This window comes from Bombus impatiens, unplaced genomic scaffold (genome assembly GCF_000188095.3).
Source record: "Bombus impatiens unplaced genomic scaffold, BIMP_2.2 scf_0058, whole genome shotgun sequence".
In the NCBI taxonomy this organism is placed as follows: domain Eukaryota; kingdom Metazoa; phylum Arthropoda; class Insecta; order Hymenoptera; family Apidae; genus Bombus; species Bombus impatiens.
Window position 1 is genome coordinate 19,405 of NT_176477.1, and position 25,425 is coordinate 44,829.

The 25,425-nt window shown below is 32.0% G+C and overlaps 1 protein-coding gene across 3 annotated transcripts in view; it reads right to left on the reverse strand.

The window, feature by feature from the left end:
* Nucleotides 1–65: 65 nt before the first annotated feature.
* The window catches only part of LOC100748798 (inositol-pentakisphosphate 2-kinase), an 81,625-nt gene continuing 56,265 nt past the window's right edge, over nucleotides 66–25,425 (reverse strand). For 2 of the 3 annotated variants that reach the window (XM_012393389.3, XM_012393395.3), the window contains exons 3-9: nucleotides 14,055–14,262; nucleotides 5,607–5,811; nucleotides 2,592–2,791; nucleotides 1,789–2,211; nucleotides 1,504–1,707; nucleotides 863–1,218; nucleotides 66–693 (exon numbers count right to left, since the gene is read on the reverse strand). In XM_012393389.3, the coding sequence (XP_012248812.1) occupies nucleotides 501–693; nucleotides 863–1,218; nucleotides 1,504–1,707; nucleotides 1,789–2,211; nucleotides 2,592–2,791; nucleotides 5,607–5,811; nucleotides 14,055–14,246 (1,773 nt within the window). In that variant the 5' untranslated portion in view covers nucleotides 14,247–14,262 and the 3' untranslated portion in view covers nucleotides 66–500. Of the gene's footprint in view, nucleotides 694–862; nucleotides 1,219–1,503; nucleotides 1,708–1,788; nucleotides 2,212–2,591; nucleotides 2,792–5,606; nucleotides 5,812–14,054; nucleotides 14,263–17,539; nucleotides 17,562–25,425 lie in introns of those variants that run through there. The other variant, XM_033324664.1, reaches the window with a different exon arrangement.

A 25,425-nucleotide genomic window follows, 5' to 3' on the forward strand; every position in this document is an offset into this window, starting at 1 on the left:
AGGATACCCCCCCCCCCACCCCTCTGTGTGTGTGTTAATGGAAAAATGAAACTTCTTGGAAGCTCTTTTACATCCGCAAATTCTTCATCTGATACTGATGAGTTTTTGTTTGAAACACTGTTAAATTATCAGAACAAGCTAAAATATCATGTCGACCGAGGAATGAACCTGCTGATTGTGTTAGATGAATATATGAATGTATAAAGTATATATTTTAATGAACAATTGTGAATTTACATTATTAATTGTGAATACTTTACAATATAACTGTAACATAATAATATTATAATTTCTGTATTATACATGTTCTACAAAAACATATCTGTTATACATATGTTCTCTATATTTATAAATATTACATATACCATAGAGATATGTAAAACATACATATATGTATAACATCTATATTTTTAAAAGATATGAGATACAGGAACATTACACAGTAAGGTCTTACTTATAGTTGAAAATTACTATTACGGTAATCATTTTTCAAACGACTTTTAATGTTTAATTATAAATTCTTCTTCTAGAAAGGATATTACTGAATTTAAAACGTCGATGTCCCGTTGCCGATGTTTTTCAATGCAATGTAGACTTTTCGGATCTATGTCAGAAATCCTGATGTCACAAACAAAGCTGAGTCCATCCGGAAGTTGTATTATATTTTTATCGAGAATAGGCGATACTGTATTCCTACATATGTATATTAGAGAAAAAAGTATATTAGTATCCAAATTTCCAGAAATTCGATTACTGTTCAAAGGTTAAATAATTATTTCTTTAACATTTTATTAAAATATTTTTGTTATAAAATATTATTCAATATTCATTATTCACAGAATAAAATATTTTCGAAACTTACGGATTTATTTCTCGAAATGACATCAATATCGAACAATCTCTAGCACATGAAAATAAGAGATAATTCTGCAGGCATAGTATACTTTCAGTATTTACATAAAAATATGTTTCTTTTTCGTTACAGTGTACTTTATCTCCGTTACTTAATACGCTACATTTATTGTACCATAAATTATGTTTTTCAATTGGAATTAAGATTGGTTTCGATATAAGGATATTTTCACTAGGTTTATTAATACGTTTGTTGCCACAATAATCGTCGTGGTCAAACTTGGATTTTTTTGAAATCGAAGTATCTTTGGCATATGTTTGTATATAAGTGTCTCTTAATGTTTCAGGAATACCTATAATAGTTTTCTGAAAAATAAGAGAATTGTTAAGATATCTCTACTATATTACTAAAAGATATCTTTACTACTATAAAAACTCATTTCTATAAAACAGATATATGTACGTATATATAGTTACATATGTTATGATAAATGTTGTAAATGAAATATGTTGTTTCGTAACTTATTATTCCAATGTAGAAGTATTGATATACATGTTAGAAATAGGATTTGAATTATTTGATCACTTACATTGTACGTGGATTAAATATATGTATAATACGTAATATACAATAAGTAAATATTTACTTACTTTTTGTTTGGGACAAGATATTCGATCATCAAGTTTGAACATGTTTATTAAATTAGAATATATAATATCATCAGTTAGCCATGAACGAAACTTTGAATACGTATTATAAACGTATTCTGAGCTAATAAAAGGTAGCCGCTGCATATGAAGTATTCGTTCTAGTACCGAATTATTTGGCAATATTTCTCCCTTTAAGTTGCACGTCTGTAAAAGAGATAAATTTATGTTATATTTAAACTTGACTAAACTAAGCAAATGTCACAAGGATTTAAAGTTAATATCTACCTCTCCAGTAAAATACAAATATTTCTTAGCTCTTGCTATCAGATCCGGATTAATGTATGAGGACGTCTTCGAATCTTGTTCGATAACAGATGTGCGCAATTCATGCGCAGGAAATATATTAGACTTAAATTCTTCGAAAATAAACGGACGTAAAAGAGCGGTGCAAATTAAATTACAAAAGTGATCAATGTATTCTATATTTGTAAAATTAATAGAATTGTGAAACCATTCCGTCAAGACACATTCAAGATCACTGCAAGTTGATTCTTGGTCATAAACTATAACGCCATCCTTAAAAATCTTGAGATTATTCTGTGGTGATGTTAGTAGTGCTTTTAGTGCCGATTTCATACGAGTTTCCACTCCCGAGAAGAGATCAAACGGACAATAAGTGCTACGGCATGTAATCATCTTGTTCCTTAACTGAAATGATAAAAAAGCATTAATTAAAAATATTCATTTCATTTAATTTCATCTTCAGTGAAAGATAAAGAGAAAAATAATAACATGTCATATATTGTTCATTTATTGCAACAAAAATTTTTTTAAAATTTGCTGTTTGATTTAAAAGTTGATTTGTCGGTATAGGAAGTAGTTCTTATTTATATAAAACATTTAAATATATTTTCTCTAAAATTTTTGCTTTTAAGTTATATCATCGTTGTAGTAGATGAACGGTATGAGAAATATATGTACATATTTATACATTATGTTTGCATGATATAGCTAGAATAAGTATTTATGTATGTATATATATATGTATAGGGCGTGCCGTTATTGTAAACATGAAATCATTATATTACCTTATAATATTGTGTCAGACAGTAAGGACATTTTTGAAATTTGCGGTCAATATCTTGCAGATAGCCCTGTTTTGGTTTAATTTCAACACAAAATGTTCTGTTAGTTGGAAAGAGATTAGTATTGAATTTTATTGGAAGAAACGTGTAATCCGGAAATGTTGTGGCATATATGTCCATGATTTCCTTATTACGTCGTTTATCTGAAAGAAAGGACGATTTTAGAATATGATTAGTGGATAGAAAGATATATCGAAAGCAACAGTCATTTATAAGTACATATGTTTATTAGTATAGTTTCCATGTTATTAGTGGAATATGTACCTATGTATCTAAAATAGACAAATCGCGTGATCATCGTTGATGACAATAACTAAAATTTGAATAAAAATTTGTTCAGATTATCGAGATATAATTTATTGGCCAGTAACTAATACTCGTCTTCTAAAGTTGACCACATATCATGCGGGACATTTGAATTTTGAATACATACGATGCGAGGCGACGCAAACTTAATTGTGTTATGTATCAGTATCGTAATGTATGGCGTATAGTGTATAATGTATAGTATAGTCTGTATGTATAATATCTGTCATAGATATAATGCGCAGTAGTATAACTAATATAACTCTCCCCTGTCATGGCGCGTTTGGCATTAAATTAATTAGATCCTTAAAGGATAAAAGTTAGAAATTTTATTATAATTAGATATTAGAGGATTAATTTTCATCTTATTCTATTAATGTAATTGTAAGTAACACGTATTATGTACATCCATGGGTCATTCTTTGAAACATTTCTTCACTTTGATTAAAATACGAAAAAATTATTATTTAATAATTAATATACCTACATATTAGTACATATGTAAGTACATGATAGTTCGTTTCAAAGACTTAAAACATTTAAAACATTTTCGCAGGTTTAATTTGCCAAAAATGTTTGTTAAATTAATAATATGTTATCTTAAAGTTATTTTATAATTATCTATATCGAGTACAAAGTTCTCATAAACGATTATACCTTCCAAGATGAAATACTCATAGTTAAAATTATGCAATTATCTTCAAACAAATAATTGCTACAATGGTAACATTTTGTACTCATTGTATAATTACAAAACATTACCAACACTAAAATAACAACTTTTTTAAGATTTCGTGAAAATTAATGATGTGTACTGTGTATTATATAGTGAAGTGTACTGTGCATTACATCGCGAATATCTTATATGATAGATATTCTGACAATTATGATCTATAACATAATAAGAATAAACGAAGTGAAAGTTATAGCGTAGTAACTCTATACTATATAGCAATTAATAAGGTATTTTAACCTTCGAAACGGTAATGTACATTTGCAAACGAATATAGTTATTAATTATGTCATATTCAACTATGAAATTACCGATTTTGGCACGATTATTGTGAAGCAATTTACAGGACTCACTGTTTATTATCATACATATTACGTCGCAACTCGATAGTTGGCGTTTCAAACATGTAGCAAGCAAAAGGGAAAAGTATCGGAAAGCCTAGTCCAGATGAAGTATACATACACAATATACATACGTACGAAAAGTCATTAAGAGGAAGCTATTCAGATTTCCTGTATAACGTGTTTTCTTCGTAATTCGAGAGGTTTCCATTTTGCGCAAACGGTTTCTCATATCGTTCTAATTTCTTCCTATCAGCTTGTCGGGTTCTCGTAGAAGCAAGTTTCACGCGCATCATGTAAGTTTCAAAATATGGTGCTCATCGAGCAATAAAACTCGTATTATAATAAATTATAATAATTATTATTAGATTAATAATAAAATTTATAAATTGTACAGGCAAGATCATACCTTGTTATTAAATTCATTTTATTTGTTATTAGATTCGGTATAATAAAATTTGAATACTTTTTTAAGCGACAGAAGCTATATCGTATTTCATCAGTATCCGACAATATCTTTGAACTTGCGGCAATTATAATAATTCCTAAGGCATCTGTAATAATTGTTCGGGAAAGAGGATAGACCACGCGCGAGAAAATGATTTTGAAGTGAAGTTTGACTTGGGATGTAGCGAAGAAGATGGTGAGTCAAGCTCGATGACTCAGTAGATCATGCATCAGCTTTCCCGAAGGAGAACTAAATGGATATTACGCTGGGGCTGTACCCTTTTCGTAGGAATGATTGATCGCACGTGTATGCCCATCTCAGGGGAGCGTGTGCACCTCTTCGTGAAGGTATATACTTCCATAATAATATACAAAGGAGTAACCTTAATGTTTTCTCAAAAGTGTCTAGCGATACGATGCGATGTCGCACGACGCGGTGTCGCGTCGTCATTCTTTCGAGTTTCGAATTTCGAGTGCACACAGCACAGCTACCAGCTACCAGCTACCAGCTACCAGCTACCGTGTGACGTACTTGACGTACTTACTGGCGCAATGGTGTGTGAACCGTACAGAAAAGCAGCATTCATAACAGGCGTAAGTAAAGCCGAGGAACACTGAACACTATCGAATTAAATTTCATTGAATCCCGAAAAGCCTTCAGATAACACATGATTATAGGTATCTTTGAAGCAAGGTTGTACATATTACAATTTGTATTCCACCAAGATACCAAAAAATATATTTAAAAAAATTTCTTACTATAAAAATTAGCTATACATATTACTTCGTACTCTTTGATTTTTGATTAATTTCGAATGAAGACTATATTCTATTGACTATTACATTTAAAGTAGTACAAACCAAGTTTAGAGAATAAAGAAGTATATTCGTACATGTAGGATAGACTATAGACGATAACCGTTCTCCTATTCGTATCACCATACATAATACATATGTATGTATATATATGATAGCTTTTAAATTTGTAAATCAAAGCCTATCTAATTTAAAAGTATACTAAAATGATTAAAATAAATAATTTCAATGTATCACATCACTGTAGTCTATTCTATAGTGTTTCATATAAAATTTGTTATAAGCTAGCTATGTACATAGTTTGAAAATAATTACCTGATCGTAGGGGTCGAATAGCTTCTGAAAGTTTAGCAATGTCTTTCGCATCGTAACGAAGAATCTCAGGGACTTGCGTGTACGGGCCCAAAAAACAGAAAGCCACAAATCTCACGAATTCCACTTGTCGTTCGGTTCGTTGTTTGCCGCCATCCGGTGAAACATCATCTGGCAGCGATTTCCGAAATCGAATTACTTTCTGCTCCTGAAACATACAGAGACATTAGATTTATACATATAATACGTATATAATACTTGTATATATTACATTCGAATGATACACATACAATGTATATACGCACATAATGTTATTACAATGATTTTAAATTTGCGGCAAAATGAAACCTAAACCTAAAGGTAAACCTTTTAATTTCCTTAATTAGTTTAATTTTACATACAGTGAAAGGATATCTGTTTATATACTGACTTGTGTATATATAGATATAAGCTTTTGGATAAAGGAATTTTGTTTTAAAAACGAATAAAATTATACGCATAAATTAAAACAATGTCAACCAGGTAATACTAAACCAGAATAAACTAGAATGCTTTCATTTTTTAATTACATATGTATTTCAATAATTTCGATTAAATTTGAAGACAAAATTACATTATTTAGAATCGTAAACTGTTTATTATTTATTTATATGCACTTACGCTACAAAAGAAACTGAAGCAAAAATGAAACATCAAATTTCTCTCGCGTTCTCGATAAAAAAGCTATTTATTTAAAATTAAATTCCACATAATTACAGTTATAAACACTATGCCATAATTACTCCTCGGTATTTGATATATTTCTTACTATACTCACTGTTGGGGCCCTCGACAATTGCATATGAAATACACACAGTGGCTCACGAAAGTACTCGAACGCTTACACTTACAAAATTCAATTAATAAAATGAGGTGTACTAAATTAATTTGTTATCAAACAATTTAGTCTACATATTAGACTTAGAAGTCTACATATATCATAAAAAAAGTCAAAGAATGAGGGGAACACTTGCAAACAAACCTCGATCAGGTCGACCAAAGAAATTGACTGAAAGATAGGAGAAAGTTATCCATTCGCGAATGAAAAAAAATCCTACTACATCCGCTCCTCGACTCGCAAGTATGGTAGCTGATATGTTTCATAAAGAAGTTTACCCGGAATAATATCGGCGAATCTTACGAGACAATAACTTTCATGGCAGAGTACCGCGAATGAAGCTATATATTAATGCGGTAAATCATAAAAAAGATTGACTTTTGCAAAAACCTACATTAATAAAGATAATTCTTTTTGGGACAAAGTCGTCTCATCGGACGAGTCAAAGTTTAACATTTTTGGCTCAGATGGTGAAAATTATGTGTGAAGAAAAGCAAATACGGAATTGGAAATTCGACATTTACATCAAATAGTGAAACACGGAGGTGGAGTGGGCATGGTGTGGGGGTCCATGGCTGCTAGTGGCTCCGGAAATTTGAAATTTATTGATGGAATCTACTTGATAAATATAAGTATTTAAATATTTTAAAAAATAACCTTAAAGAAAGTGCCCGTAAATTAGGATTATTGGAAGATTTCCGCTTCCAACATTATAATGATCCTAAGCATACTGCTAGAATTGTGAAAGAACGGATCGTACATAACAAACCACACATGTTAATTACTCCATCGCAAAGTTCAGACATAAATCCAATTGAAAATTTATGGGCTGAAATCGGAAAAAGACTAAATAAATTTTAGATAACCTGAAAGCAAGTATTGAAAGATAAAATTATAGAAATATGGAACTCCGTTGAGTGTAGTTTTACAAAATCATTGGTTTACAGTATGAGACGTCGATCGAGACACATTATTGCTGCTAAAGGTGGTCCAACCAGATATTAATATTAAATAATTTAATAATATATGTAGCGTTCAAACACTTTTGTCAGTCATTTATAATGTGTGTTTCTAATAAATGTATCGATAACTTCTACCTACCTTGTCGAATCCTTTATTGACATAATCTTAAGACTTCCATCTTTCTATCGACATCTACTTGTCTAAGCAAATTACTTTAATATACATTATTTCGGCTATTCAAATTTGCATATGTAAGCGTTCGAATACTTTCGTGAGCCACTGTATGTACATATATCAGTATTAATATCGGTGTCGGTCATCGGTACCGTCAACAATTGAGGCACAGAAGATGGAAAACCGGTTGGATCGGATTGACGGTTTCGCGCTTCTAGCCTAAACCTAAACTTAAACTAAACTAAACAAATATCTGAAGATATGATAGCCAGTTAAAGTTAAATGGCCGTCCGTCTCTATACGTAGATATGTATCCATACATATACACATTACATTACACATCCATCAAGTCGCGTTGTCTTCAAGCGTGAAGGAGTAAGGAATAAGGAACCAGTTGGACTCGCGTACGTGCAGGCGTATGAGGAGAACGAGTACATTCTAATCAATCGTATTCTAGTATTTTAGTTAATATCAGTATTTTCTTTCGGCTTTGAACACTTATTGTATTATTTTTCTATTTTTTATTATAGTACTTTAGTTATCGTTATTCTTTGTGTTATTCTTATTGTTATTACCATTATTGAACTCAACACAGTGGTGTCATATTCCAGAAATCAAATCGCAGTCACGAGAATCTAATTAGAAAGACAGAGCAAGTTTTGAAACGGTGCAATGCGATGCAACAAATGAAACTCATCATGAAAATACTTATTGTTGGATAGCATAGAAAATCTGAAAAAACGAGGCCTTTTTCCCGTTACTTTGTTCATTGACTTTGTCAGGGAATTGAAATTAGGTCGACAGCATTTCATATCGTGGCAAACCACAATTTCCATTGCGTAGCAGGCTTCAGTTACTATCAGTGAATTGCTTAAATGACATGGTGTTAATTATTACTGGTGCGTACGTTTGTATGTACATCGCCGTTCATATAGAAAATAGCCAATATCACTAACGAGATCACATCCTGCCAGATTATCTTCTTGAAAGAAAATAAAAAACGATCATAATCCGTTGGTCAATAATGTTTCCATAATGATCTTTTGAAAGTGTTAGAATTAGAAGTACAGCCATACATGAATAAAACGGGCATATCAATGTGACTGAGCTCGTAAATGTGTGTAATATAATATAATATAATATGATATGATATGATATGATGTGATGTGATGTGATGTGATGTGATGTGATGTGATGTGATGTGATGTGATGTGATGTGATGTGATGTGATGTGATGTGATGTGATGTGATGTGATGTGATGTGATGTGATGTGATGTGATGTGATGTGATGTGATGTGATGTGATGTGATGTGATGTGATGTGATGTGATGTGATGTGATGTGATGTGATGTGATGTGATGTGATGTGATGTGATGTGATGTGATGTGATGTGATGTGATGTGATGTGATGTGATGTGATGTGATGTGATGTGATGTGATGTGATGTGATGTGATGTGATGTGATGTGATGTGATGTGATGTGATGTGATGTGATGTGATGTGATGTGATGTGATGTGATGTGATGTGATGTGATGTGATGTGATGTGATGTGATGTGATGTGATGTGATGTGATGTGATGTGATGTGATGTGATGTGATGTGATGTGATGTGATGTGATGTGATGTGATGTGATGTGATGTGATGTGATGTGATGTGATGTGATGTGATGTGATGTGATGTGATGTGATGTGATGTGATGTGATGTGATGTGATGTGATGTGATGTGATGTGATGTGATGTGATGTGATGTGATGTGATGTGATGTGATGTGATGTGATGTGATGTGATGTGATGTGATGTGATGTGATGTGATGTGATGTGATGTGATGTGATGTGATGTGATGTGATGTGATGTGATGTGATGTGATGTGATGTGATGTGATGTGATGTGATGTGATGTGATGTGATGTGATGTGATGTGATGTGATGTGATGTGATGTGATGTGATGTGATGTGATGTGATGTGATGTGATGTGATGTGATGTGATGTGATGTGATGTGATGTGATGTGATATGATATGATATGATATAACATAATATAATATAACAAGTGAAATTAAGTTTTGAGATTTTAAAAAATTATCTATAACCTCGGTGATGAATTCGAGAAAAAGATTTTAGAAAAAAGAAATCGTACATATATGTATGTATATAGTTAGATATGCACATTTTTTAAGTTTATAAAATGTTATCAATGTGTTTCTATCAAGGGAATGAAGAACCGATAGAAGAAACACGCGAATGCAAATTGAGGTAATTGATAAATATGACATTTCAAGTAATTCTTGAATTAATACAAGTATATGCAGAATCTTCATCACACATCTCAATGGATAATATATCGTTTAATGGAAATTGACATGCCTAAGATTCTGAATTCAACACAAGTTGTTCAAAATTATTGAAGCTACTGGCAGGACTTGGCTTTTAGATCGCTTGGCAACAGTTCAGCGACGACGTGTAATTGGCTCTAATCGAGTGTAATTGAGTGTAATTGAGTGTAATTCAGTGTAATTCAATGAAATTCAATATAATTCAGTGGCGATGAACTTATCATTGACAAACTTGTATTTCTATTTTTGAGAAACAACAAATGGTTAATCGCAATCGAGCTAACAATAAGCAAAAATTTAGCGGTGAGCCGGTTTCGTATTATCGATTAAAAAGAAGTCGATGTAGGTAAGCGATGTCAATATACAAGCAAATATAAAATCTAGAACATCTGATTTTACGGTATCCATGTGAACTTGTCAGGTGCTTGTCGCCTTTCATAAACGTCCAATCGATATATGTATGTATGTACATACATATACATATACATATACATATACATGTGCATATTCATATTCATATACATATACCTAAGGTTGTCCTTTGGCTGACGTGGCTGTAGGTAAGTTTCTCGTGCGTCACCCACCTTTGTGCCAACAAAAGTGTGTATTACTGTGGATCTATATATTGTATATATATGTACGTGCTTACTTTCATGACACATACCGTTTTAACACGGTATTTATCAAGGAACATGTTATAGAAAAAGATACTCTCTCCTATAAAAAAAATTATTTATAGGAGTGTATTCGGTTCTAAACAAGTGAAAAAATTAAACATACATATACCTACATATATCTATATAAGTATGTATCTAATCTATATATCCAATACATACACAATTAATTTAGGCATCATACTGTACATCTTATTACCTGTAACATAAAATATTCTTTCTTTTCATTCTCTCGCAACCGTAATATCGTTCGATATAGCAGTACTATCCGTAGTACTAATAATATCCGTAATTTTTCAATAAAATGCAGCATCTTTTCTAATATAAATATAATTATAACAAAAACAAAAGTTACAATAGAACAGACAAATGATGCACTGATATAAAAATGGACAACATGCATGTATATCTTATTTGTTATTATAATATTAATAATAAATCAAGTTTGAAAACTGATAATTGATTAATAATTGAATTTGAGGATGAAGGAATGTAATCTGTTTTTCATAGCACGATGTACTCGTGTATGTATGCATGTATGTACATCGTTTTATGCACAATCACAATCACAATCACAATCACAATCACAATCACAATCACAATCACAATCACGGTATCTTCCATAATTTTGAAACGAAAAACTCATCGATCATTGATGAAATCCCCACTCTAACTCTACAGCTTAGTTTCCCACTACCTAACAATTACCCTTTCCAACGATTACGGAGGTCAACGACCATCGTTTTAATTTTAATCACTCTTCTTTTTTTATCTTTGTTCAGTTACAGATTAGAGTTATGCTTCTCTTTTTCTCACTCACGCATGCGCAGTATATATGCGCATCGACACAAAGAGAATGGTAACTTGTCCTTGTCAGTCGTTCGCTCGTTCCCCGACTGTCACTTGGTCTTTCTTTCATGAATAAGTGTACATATGATGGATATGAATAGTGATGAGTGCCGAATATCTACATATATACATATCATGCATGGAAACTCTTCCTATCATAAAACGGAAAGGCAATTAAACGTTGGCAGATGTGCGTTTTTATTTCAATGATTATTTATCAAACAATGAAAGTATGTATTGACAATGCTAGCTTATATAAGCAGTTTATCTTTATTCATCAGTGTATATTCTATATTCTATCTCGTCTTAAAATGGAAAAATACGTTATACGTATCAATTAATAACCAATCCAAATGTCTAATGGACCTAATAGAAGAAATATGTATAGTGAATTCGAATATATACACGTATGTAATGTTTTCAATTTTGATACATATTATATTTAACGACATCCTATAAATGTGTATTATAAGTACCGATCTCTATTTTAATTTATATTCATGTATTGAATTTTTAATTCTATGCTACTTTCCAATTGGTTTACAGTTTAACGATTGCGTTCGATCCATATATGTACGACTATAAGTATGTAAATAGTATATAGCATAGTCGTATTTGCCAAATCTTAAGAAAACGCGTTAAGCCAAGTGACGATTGATTTCTGATTGTAATTACGACTATGATATGTACAATAGTTATATCGGTTTCAAGGAACCAAGCAAGAAGTAAGCTTGCAAAGACAGACAGGAAGTGGAAATAAGCGTAATTGCGAGAACGTGAGCGAGTGATTTGTAATTCGTTGCAAGTAAGAAAACGGATGTTTATGTGATGATAGACGAATGCTGCAAATTATAAAAGGACGTGGAAAGGTGGTTGGAGAATATATAAATCGTTATATATAAATTCGTTTGTTCAATGTACTCTTTGCGACAGCTAATTTTTTCAACGATACCAGAGAATATTGAAATCAGTTTCGAAACTCCTTGATCGCTTGAATAATGTACGAATAAATATATGTATATACATATATGCAAGATAATATCGACACATATCGACGAATGCAACTTGTAAAAATAGTTGGAAAGACATAGTAAGAGATCACGATCAAACAAGTTGAAATAATAAATAATAAATAAAAATAATTAAAAGATTAGTTTGTATTCAATAATACACATGTATATGTAAAGGGAATTACAAAATCTCCTTACCTCAGGACATTATCTCGATTCTCCAGATATTCGATGCGATATATTGCAATCTATTAAAACATTTTTATAGATACATGTATACTATATATATTGACATATACATATGTATATTTATATACACATATTTGTTGCCTGAAATAAACAGATTCGAAGGTAACTGCAACAATGTAATAAAGCGACGATAATAATGTGACAGTAATGTAAATTTACGCGTCTTACGAGAAACATTCACTATTTTAGAAACTATTTTAGAATAGAAAAACAGAGACCGGTGTGTCGTGACACTGTAAAACTGTAAACTGTAACGATATCGCATAGTCATAATGAATAGTGTCACATGCTAACGCATCGTAACATGTTACTCGTTACCACGTTAAACGTATTTTACTAGATGATGGATATGTTCTGCTAAAATAACTTCCATAAACCATTATATATACACACAAACTTAATTTCTGACGCAAATAGCAAAGGATCATATACACACGAGACGAATTGAAACAAGTTTATGTCAGCCAGCAAAGAAATCTCTTCTCTTTCAACATAAATTGTATAACAAGAACACTGCTTTTTCCGTTGAAACAAGGAAGTGAAAATGAAATAAAATGAATTTGGCTTATCACTGAATTTCGTCTTCGTGGTTCTTCTACTTTGTGTTTTCTCCGATGGTACTATTAGCCGTCCTAGTTCTTATTATCTTCCACTCAAATAAAGAGTTGTCTCGTTGAAAGCAGTCTACGCTTTTCGAAAAAGGAAACTTCGAATATCTAATTTGAACGGTTCGCCTTGATCATTTAAATTAATAGAAATACATAATTGCATTGAAATAACTCAAATTAGATTAATCATTGGCTGTTTAACATACAAGGAAATTTGCGAGTTAACAACTTGTTCCATCTTTCAACTTGATCTTTGAAGCAGTCATCTCACCCCTGCAACACTGATCTTAAATCTGTGTGCAGTACTGTATAAAGTATACAATAGACAGCATACAGTGCATTTCAGTTCTTACTAGCTAATTTCTTTCTCGCAAACGATAAGTGTAGATACAGAAAAACATTCACGTTCACGATGTAAAATTTTTCAACCAACACAGCGCTAAGTATAAATACAGGTATACCTACATACATATATTAATTTTTTATATTCATTGTGTTGTTCTGTACATATTATGCATAATCTATAGGTTTTGTGATACTGTGTATGCGATTCGTAAAAATATTACATACATCGAATTTCTCATAAGCCTCTGAAAAACTGATAACACATTTGCGATAGAACACATGAAAAAAAGACATGTAGCGATAAAAGTGAAAATAAAGTGAATCAACAAATTGTCTAATTATAAGAAAGAAAGCTTGTCGTCTTACTTGTGGAAGTGCAACTACGATATTCGCATTTCCCTCGCCTCTGTAAACACAATCTCCGATAAAGGACGTTGATGAAGAAGGTGAAAGTTGTGACGTCGTTGTGGAATCATCATCCAAGTTTCCGGTGGAAGTGGTCATCGATTCTGAAGAAAAGGTTGCGGTCGGCACAGGATTTCCTTCGTTGATTGTCATTGTCTTATCTTTATCCCTGTGGAAATAATAAGTAAAGCAAAATAAGCAAAACTTGCTACCTTCACAACTGGCGTTAATTTTGTTTACTTCTTCTTTATTAACTCCATGGTAAATTTACAATTTGCTTGTACAAACATTCGGTAAACTGTTTTATCATTTGTTGCTAGCAGTATTAAATTATTGTGTAGTATAGATTTACTGTGTACAATACTGCTAGCTAGGTTATTTGGGTGATTTTCTAGTCGAGCTTTATATTTGTTTGCAATTTGCGGGTCGTTCTATTTCTTCTTTAACTGTTTTAAGATCTGTCCTATTTCTTAGATTATCGTTCCAAGTATTATCGGCTGCATTGATTTTATTTGATTAACATAACCATCGGCAACTATTCTCCAAAGTTCGATGCCGTATATATAGATGGATTTCACAATAACTTTGTATATTGATAGTTTGTTTTCAGCTACCAATGTCTGTCTCTCGTCTCGATATATTCCGAGATATATAGCGCAACTTGACGCGGGCATTAATTTAATAAGGCATTGCTATATAACGCAGTGAAAAAGTCGTATTATGTGTATGTAAATATCTTTTTTAAAGAGTATTGTTAATTATCAAATATCGTCTCATATTTATTCAACAGTGGATAATTGGCAATTATGAGATTTTCGCAACTAGATACACACACACGCGCGTGCACGCACATACACACAATAAACTAAAAATTATAATTCAATTTATCTAATCGTAAGTTCAATGAGAAACATTTAACAAGAAACAATTTGCCTATCATTTACAATCCTTTTATTAGATATGAAACAATTACATATATAACATATTCATTTCCATTTTTCACTTGGTATACTGTTCAATTTTCACATTATGCGAAAATTATTAAAATTATTATTATATTGTATTTTCATTATCCTTTACGTCCCAAATGAAAAACAAGCAATAGGTATACATTACTTTACATTTTATTACGGATTATCTTAAACGCATATGTAAATATGAAAGTGCATTTGGAACGCAACTAAAAATATGTACATATGTACATATTTCGAAAATAAACTAAATACATACGTACATACATATTATGAAATATATATATGTCGGAGACAGGTTGGCATTTTGGGGCGTTCGATGAACCTTTACTTACTTTACCGTCGCGAATATAGCCAATATTTATCAGTACGAATGTGGACGTTACAAGAGGCTATGAGTAATGGTAATAGGATGGTCGAGATGATGGTGACAACGAATTCAGGTTCGATAACGAATCTACGATTCACGGGAGAACAAGTATCAACGTACTACTCGATTCGGATCACTCGATCGGCAATTCGTCCAACGGCTCTAACACTCTAACTCTAACTCTCTTAATCCAAAAGAGGCTGCCCTTATATACTTCTGTCGCCGCTTCTCGGGTTGCTCTTTGTTTTTAAGGAGAGCCATATAATCATTTCATACCTCTGTCAGGCACATGTCCCTCCCGTGACCGTTAAGACTATTTCTTAGTTTTATTACTTAAGGGCGGCTATAGTAAAAGTCTGGACTAGTATATTGAGGTTTTTCCCAACATTCCGGACGGGAAATCCCGCTGTCTTTCCATCTCCGACATATAAGTATGTATATTCAAGTATATATATGTATTCATATATATGTATATTCAAGTTATCAGATATTTTGAAAAGTAATTTTGTCGTATGTATTAATCAGCAAAAGAAACTTAACTAGCAACCGGAGAAGTAATTGAATCTCGTTGAATTTCATCTGTATTTTATCTTATTATAAGCTATAAAGGAACACAGAACCGAACAGCACCGATACTTTTACGTAATCGTTAAATTGGTAATCGTTACAAAGGATTTACATATTATATACGTATGTATTATATGTATATTTGGTTCGAGATTACCAAGGTAGTGGATTTCTGGTGACGTAACAGACGAGTTTCGAGCAACGATGGTAATTCGGTCAAGATTTTCGCAGCCGTGATATTTCTCTACTTTAAACGTTCATTACTATATTGAAATAGATACACATATATACGAGTAAAAAGTTAGTAACGTAACATGGAAATAGTGAAATCGACCGATAAACATTCAGATGATCGATTATAGTTGATTAATCGCAATTTTCTTGAAACGGATATGATCGGTCTACCAATTTAGTTTGTCAGCGCGTACTAATTACACATATGGTCGCGTTCCTACCTATCTAACCCTAATGTATCAGCTGTTAATATTGATCGAGTCATCGATTTACAATTTCACATTCTTATTCAGCAGATCAAACTGCCATTGACCTTTGTCTTCGTCTTTGAATTAACACCATGTCACAATCAAGTATGTATGTATGTATGTATATATTTACATATTGTGCACTCGCATATGATATAACATATAACGCAATATTCACTTTAATACTGTCATTGTCGACATTGTCGAACGTTTGTATGAAAGCCTTCTTATTTTTATTCGTTTAATGCTAACTGTTCGGACGGTGACACGATCGTTGGATCTAAACCCTTGGTGGCACCCCACTTTTGCTCATCTTGACCACCCACAGCATACAAGTTGACTTATTGTTACTCGATATGTAACAGGAAGCGTGTGTATATATATACATAGACTATAAAGATTCTCTTCGCGTTAATTAAATCTTAATAAATTGCTGACGACGACATGCTTACAACTGATCGATATAGTCAAGCTCTCTATAACATATAACATATAGCGGTTAACACGTTAAGCGCTAAACTTTCCGACTACTATTTTTATCCTCTATTCTTATGCACAAACGCATTTTTTGTATTTATTCTGTATTCTGTATTATTTGTGGTTAACATGATAACTGCACGATTATTCGCGTTGAGGGATATTAAGTACATACATTAATATTAGGTAAAGTATAAATTATCGATTAATTTTTAATTTTCGTAAAATTGTATACTTTGACATGAAATTTTAACTTTTCTTATTTAGATGGATTTTCTCATATCGTAAAAGATAACGATAATATTTTCAGTTCTAATCTTACGTGACTCGTATTGACGTTACGGAAAGCAGATACTCATGAAGAAAAGAAGTAACATCTCTTTCCCACCTGATTTGTTCGACTCAAATCTCAAGTGTGATTTAAATTCAAGAAGACACCGATCACCGCTTCGTATCATAATTTACGAGATGACTCTTACATCGTGCATATGTATATGTATGTGTATATGTATATGTAGGTATACATCGGGATCGCGAGCAACGTGCGCGAAACGGTGACGCAGAAATGATAGTACTTACAGCAAATAATAGCACGTTGTATCGCGTCACGTCGGCCCGAGGAGAGTGCAGACCGACTGTAGTCTGCGGACGGGAACACGACCAGTACGTGGCAATCCACATTCGTGTTCGTCTCCTGCTGAGAGAAAATTTAACGATAGAACCGAATAGGCAATAATACCGCTTTTAAAACCACGCTAAATAAAACTAGAACGTCGCTTGCTCCACAGATTAAGGATCTTTCTCCGAGGATTGCTGGCATAATGGCTTGCGCCAACTATTTGATATTTTAATCCACGCTTCAGGGAACATTATATAAATTGAAGTTGTTATCCGATATATCTATCGTTTAATGTTAGATATAACAAAATCATGTCTGTTAAAGTACATTATCTGAATTAAAGTTAATAATCATGAAACTAGAAAAGAAGACTAGTAACTTGATACAAGTACTGTGAACTACCGTTATTTTACCCAACTCCCGTCTTTATTTTTCAAGAATTTTATCCGCTTTTACCGTAAGTTTTGAAAACAAAGAATCACAGAAAATATGTATACTTTGCGATTATTTTGCGATCCCAGGAAGCAATCATCAAGCAAGCATTCAACTTCAAAGAATGATGTATTTAAATATTAGTAAGTAGATAACACAAGGGAATAATTACTATGTACATATAATTGTATACATATAAAAAGTGATTAAACTCATAAATAACAACAAAATTACAGAAATCCTATGTAACAGATATATAATGTTTCCTTTTAAAAATTATCTATACATTGATAATTGGTTGCTGTGATATTTCAAAAACCGGTTAACAAACTTCAAATTTTACTCGCCTATTGTACAGATATAGATACACGTCTCTTTATCATTTTTACCACCTTTATAACAATACCTTTTTCACTCGATAGCAACAAAAAATAAAAATTAAACGTTTCTTCAAAATATTTTCACTTTTTATGTACTGCTATTTTATTCTCACTTCACTCGTGTAAAGTATGTATAAGTGAATATAATGGTACAAATGAAAACCTACCTACATTTCTATCTTTTTATTATAAGTAACAGAAGAGATAAACGTCATAGCCCAGAGTCGTCTCTTTAATATCGATTATTGCATCACACAAAAATTTGCACATCCATCTACGATTTATCTATGGACAAGGGAGAAAAGAAAAATCAGAAAATTCCTAATATGAATTTTCAATTTTATGGGCATAAAATTATGGTTTATATCATATCCTTTGCGCATATTTCGCAGGTGCAATTATAAAATAATGTACTTTTTTGCAGACATCGAAGACAGGCGACAGGCGACAAGCGACAGGCGACTGGTGACAGGCGACAGATAACAGGAAACAGGTAACAAGCAACAGGCAACACTCAAGTTTCCAGTAACGTCCGCGCTTACATCCGTGCCGATGAATGATTCAAGCAGGCAAAGCCGGCCTGCTTTCTCTCGTTATATTTACGAAATGTATTTGAGCAAAAGATTCGTGTCTCTCCGCTGGTATATTCTTGCGTTACCTTACCTCTTGCGTAATGCGTAACTTCCGTTTACAGAACTAGATATTTCTCATACTGAAGCTACTACTACACTTTGCTAAGCAATTTCTCGTTTAGTTTTTTTATATTTTGTTCGAAATAACACGGAAGAAACAGAAATATGCATAGAGCTAGACAGAGTTTGTTAGAAGATATTGGAGACGATAGTAAATATGTTATTTCTAAATGATCACACGTCGAATAGCACTCTTTGTGTTGTTGTAGGTTGTTAATATAATAATGTCAAATATAATAACAACTATAGAAGCGTAATATGATATACTTTATTATTATTAATACAGTATATAAACGACTTTAACGGTGTTTTTCATTATTTATTTGTTATTTTTCTTTTTCTATTCGATAATTTCTAATTTTTAAAGGAGGAATGTGTATGAAAATTGACAAGTTTGATTTAACTTGCCGATTGCTTAAATTAAATTATAGCTACATCATGTTAAAAAAAAACATTATAATAAATTAATTTGCGCGTGAGAAAGCTTAAGCGTATAGGGATGTTTCAGGTTTTAATGAATAAATTAAGCTTCTGTACATTTAGTCTGTGAAAGCTTATTTCTTAAATACTACCATATTTTATATTTCGAAAAATACGAGCTTTTTCGTTTTTTAATCCCTTTTGAAGAGATGTGCTTCTACTACATATTTACATGCTAAATATAGAGTATGTGTAGTTACGCATTGTAATATATTAACTCATATTATTTAAATTACATTCATTAATCATTTCGTAAACATAGTATGAGAACGATATAAAACATATACGTGTATAATAAACAATATTGTAATCAAACAAAAAAATAGGGAAATGGAAATGAAAATTTCATATGTAAAGCTTTGCAAAGGTTATCACGTGTAATATCTTACAAGCGTAATATAATAACCATAATTATATACCAACAAATAATACGCAAGCGTTGTACATACGTTGTTTATGATTTTATAACATAGGGTCAATAAGAGGTTTTATCTAAGATCACTCGTTACCTACTGGTTTTATCGAAAAAAGTTTCAAATAAATTATGTTACATTTTAAGGAACTAATCGGGTGGATCTTTTTCTATTTTATATTTTCTGAGATGTTAAAGTAACCTACAGATTTTTAAATGGTACCGTAAAAATACTTTATAACAGCAGTCGACCCAGCTAGACATTCTCGTTACTAAAGATATTAACCTATTTATACCGATAAATCATTAGTTTGGTTTTAGATATTTTAGCTTCAATTTGCCAAACTTAACGTATGTTTCCTTATTATTAACGTATTATTCCTTACAAACTTTCCTTATTGTTTTTCATGTCATATGTATGTACTTATATTGTACATTAAATTTGACATAAAAGTTAAAATATTTGTTAAACTAATGGTTTTTCGGTATACATAAATTAATGCTTTTTTGTAGAGAATGTCCAGCTGGATCGACAAACGTTATAAAAAATATACGGTACCATTAAAAAATTCAAGATAACCTTGATATCTCAGAAGATATAAGATATTAGAAAATAAAATTGCATCCGTTCGATGAATCTCTTGATGAACGCAACATAATTCATCTAAGATAGTACTTCCTATTGATTTACTCTGTATATATACGTGCGTATACCAACATTATAATCTTCCACTAACAAATTTGTTGCATTTTACCACAATCAATCAGATAATTGTCTTTTATTCGAACTAACGAGCAGAAATTATTTGTACCGATTAAACGTCATAAGTTCACGACATAACTGTTCTATAAGGTTAACGTTTCAAGGAGAAATCTCAACCATTTTACATTTCGATAAAAGCCGTTATCAAAGTTTCATGCAATTCGACAGAGTTAAACTGGTCGATGAATGAAGATAGAGCATGGACATTAATAATTCCTCAACATGTTTCATGTCATAAGAGTCTTGACGCTTTTTATCAATCTTGACGAATTGATTATTAGATGATTATTTCATTTTCCTAACGTAACAACGATAGACCTCACCGACATGCATTATATACATATGCACGTAAGTATATGTATTATAATACATATTTCCATGCGCTAAGACTAGACGGGAAGCGATGATTCATAGAAATGAAGTCATTTGAATAATAAAGAGGGCCGCGTACCATATGCGTCGACTTTCGAAATCTCTAGTGAACGCATGTAAGTATATGTACACATACCATTCTATACTATAATACAGCATTCTATCATACGATATTATACCATACTATATTATACTGTATTATATTATAATGTACTATAATGTACTATACTATACTGTTCTATACTACACGTTTATGAAAACCTGTAGTGCAAACAGCGATAGAACATCATGGAAATATTGCTCAAACAGTTTCGGAGAGATATATTCTAAATAATAAATTATTTGAAATATTATTCGAGGTTAATGAAAATTCTACGTACAGAACACTGAATAATTTTTGTCAGTAATTTAATGCTTTTCTTTTCTACCCGACCTTTTTCCGCCGACATCTTTTCCTCCTGTTAGTATAAATGATAATGAACGCATACACCGGGAAAAAAATGAATTTTACTAATTCACAATTTTACTATGAAGAAAGTTAACTATAACAAAATGTTTAATCTACACCTTTTTTATTCACGAGGAAAAGCATTACGATTGCTGGTTTTGATTCTGACGGGAAAAGTAAGAATTAATAACATTTGTTATGGTCTGCAATTACATAATGCAACCACGATGCAACGGTATATATAGTGATAAAATAAAATGATATAAAATGAAATAAAATAAAATGAAATGAAATGAAATAGAATAAAATAAAATAAAACAAAATAAAATAAAAGATTGTAGTAATAAACATACAAAATGATACTTGGAACATATAGATTATACAGATATGAGTGACTTGCACTTTGCTGTTTTATATGAAAAGTCGTTCTTTGACCATAAATTATTAATGATTATCAGGATCGGTAAGAGAAAGCTTGAAATCATTAGAAAATTGTTGAAGAATTAAATTGAAAAAATCTTTATTTCGATGCGAGTTGATGTAAAGTGTAAAAGAACATGTATAATGTATTGTATATATTTATATAGGTCCTACGTTGACACTTCCCACCATAGCATAAGTATATGTAAGTTGAAAGATTTTTAACGGAGAGCATCGAGAGAGTTCAGAAGATAAGTTTAGGGCGATCGTTCAAATACTATCGCAATTACGCTGGTTATGAAGTAAAAAATTAGCTAGCATTGCCGGATGATAATCTCGTTACAAGTTACAAGACCAGTTATCTCATTATTCACTTCGTTGTGCGATCGAATCTGGAAAATGGAAAAAACATCGCGTGTTTGTAGTAGTACGTCGAACGTGTACAAAGATGATACGAGTTTACTAGACTAAGTAAACTTAATTAGTTATCGAAACATACACAATCGAGAAACATTATAAACAGCAATTTTCTTGCATTTGATGTTTCGGAAGGTCGCTTGAAATAAAATGTACCTACGTGTTCGAAAGTCGTGAACAGGTAGCAATCATTGTTACGAAAGATGCATAAGTAGATATCAAAAAGATCTAGAAAATGAGACATATATAATTAAAATCAGTCTATATATTAATATGTAAAAAAATTAAAATATTCAACAACAGTTTTACGAAATTATTTCACTCAAATAATTATATATTGTATTAGGTTGCCCCAAAAGTTTCTTTCGTTTTATAAGGAAATAACAGGTGTACAACATTTTTTGTTTTATATTATTTTATTGAATTATGTATGATTCTATTGGATCATCTATTTATTGTAATATAATTAGATAATATTTATATTAATATAAATATAATTATATATTATAATTATTTATTAATTATATTCTGTATGATTTTATTGGTATCTGTTCCAATATAACAAAATGGGGATCATACATAATTCAATAAAATAATATAAAACAAAAAATGTTGTGCATCTATTATTGTATTTCCTTATAAAATGAAACAAACTTTTCGGACAATCTGATATATCATGATTTGCAATGTTCTCAGCAACAAAATATTTACTCATGGACAAAAATTTGTTATCAGTAGTCAAGATGAAACCAAAAGCAGTTTGATATAGCAGAAGGTACACCGACGAATATTTAACCCGTCGAAACAGAGCTGATTTCTGACGAAAACGAATGATAGAAATGGTTCGTCGGCTGCATTAACGCCAAGAAACACAGAGGAAAAAGGTTTAATCGTACGTTTAAAAGCACTTAGTCGCCGCTTGTTAAACGTTTCGATGTCTACAGAGAACGGCACGGCGGCGGCGTTGCCGTTGCTACAGTCCAACTGTCTTATCCATTTTCGCATAAGGTTAACGACCGATGAGTTTGCGAAACTCAGCGACTTGCAATAAGTACGAGCGTCTCATTGGAACCCGTACGGACGCGACGACGTATTCGTGTAATTTGTGGGTTCACACCACGCTACAGACCAAAGCATGAAAAGATGTAAGCACGGATCGCTTAAAAAAGCTCGGAAATCTCCGTGACTCGAGATTACAGAAACGAACCTGCTTGTATCGTTTTTGATTACGCCACTGCGAATCACAATCCATCCACTGAACGGCTAGATCACATTGTAAAGACCGTTGAGTTTGGTGGAACAAGTTGTACTTACAATGGATAATCTTCGCTGCTAACTAGAGAAAAAGAAACAAAAGAAAAGAAGAAAAAGGACAAGAAAAGGAATAGAAGAAAACAAACCCCTTTTATATCGGACACGTGAAACGTGTAAAGTGTAAGGCGTCATATTTTCGCGTGCCCTCCAACACTAGAGACGTGCACAAACGATTCTGCAACGTAAATTACACTCGACCAAAAGGAACGATAGACGGTGAAGGGAGAATGCATTGAAGAAAAGAGGCGAGAAGAGGTTGGCAATTCGATGATAACAGCAAAAGCAGAAGAAGAAACGAACATAAAAAAAAAACAGCTATTTCCTTTTGCGGTACAATCGATAACATTGATCGAAGGCCTTCTTTCCGGACAATTTACTGTACACTGAACATATTTCAATGTTGCATTAAAAACTGAAATCAATAAATGCTACACATTATTCGTCCTCGTCTGTTACGTTATCAATTTATCAGGCTCAGAAAATGAGACCGTTGAAATATATATAACAAACGTTTATGTAATTAATAAATTCTACTACTAGAAATTAGAACCTTTAATTTTATTAAAGAAATCAAAGCTACAATTTCAAGTTTTCAATGGTTCTGTTTCAATGGCAGGGGATTAAACCGTTCCAATGTCTAACGTTGATGGAGAAAACAAAAGAGACAAAATTACACGAGGAGAATGATTTAAAGTGCGAACATTAGTTTTTTCAAACAGCCGAGAAGGTTTCAAAACGAGAAAGTATGCCCCCATTGCCCATAGGTCTACCTCTCGTAAATTTATAACATGTACCTATCATCTTTGTAAATGTGTCAAGTTTTCTTTTCCATTTTATCAATTTTTGCAATCTCATCATATAGACAAATCGACAATTATATTCATTAGTTAGGTTCACCTGCAAAAATTACCTAATGACTAATGTAATAAATCAATTAATCGAACATTAACATTACACTTTTGACATTTTACGTTTTACAACAGTTTTAGTAGGATTATGTTATATAGATAGGTCACTATACGTATATATACTGCCAGTAATAAAATGTATTACATTACGTACATGTACATACATATATACGTATCTGTATGATGAACATAATCTCTAATTTTTATTGTAATAAATGAAAGAATCCAATAGAATATCTAAGGCTTTTTTATCCAACTCGAGTCCCTTAAATATCTCATCTTACTTCATGTTTCAAGCGGTTTGAGTTTTCGTAGTATTCGAAAAGTTGAAATTATTTCGAAATGTTCACCGTTCGTTAATTACATATATATATCTAATACTTGTTGTTCTACTAATTCTACCAACTGTCTTATTTCGTTACATATAAACAAACATTAAATATAAATAATTGATAACCATGTTCGCGACATTATTCTCGAATTTATCATGGGCAACGATCATTGGACTAGAAATATCGAATTGATTTACACGAAAACCGGATAATTCTATTAACGGAGCATCGCATTGAAGAGAAAGTGGCGAAGCAAAGCAGGGATGACAGAAAGGGGTGGAGTTGAAACAAAGAGAAAGGAGGAAGAAAAGAAATTACGATGGTCTACAGTTTAAAGACTACATCGAATGGAATGGAATCGTGAATATCGTGATTCTAAGGCATAAGGGGGGCAGTAACCGAGCGGATCAAGCAACGTCAGGGGGCCAGGGCAACAACCGAGGCTGACCTCTACGACAACCGTCGGTCGCCTTCTC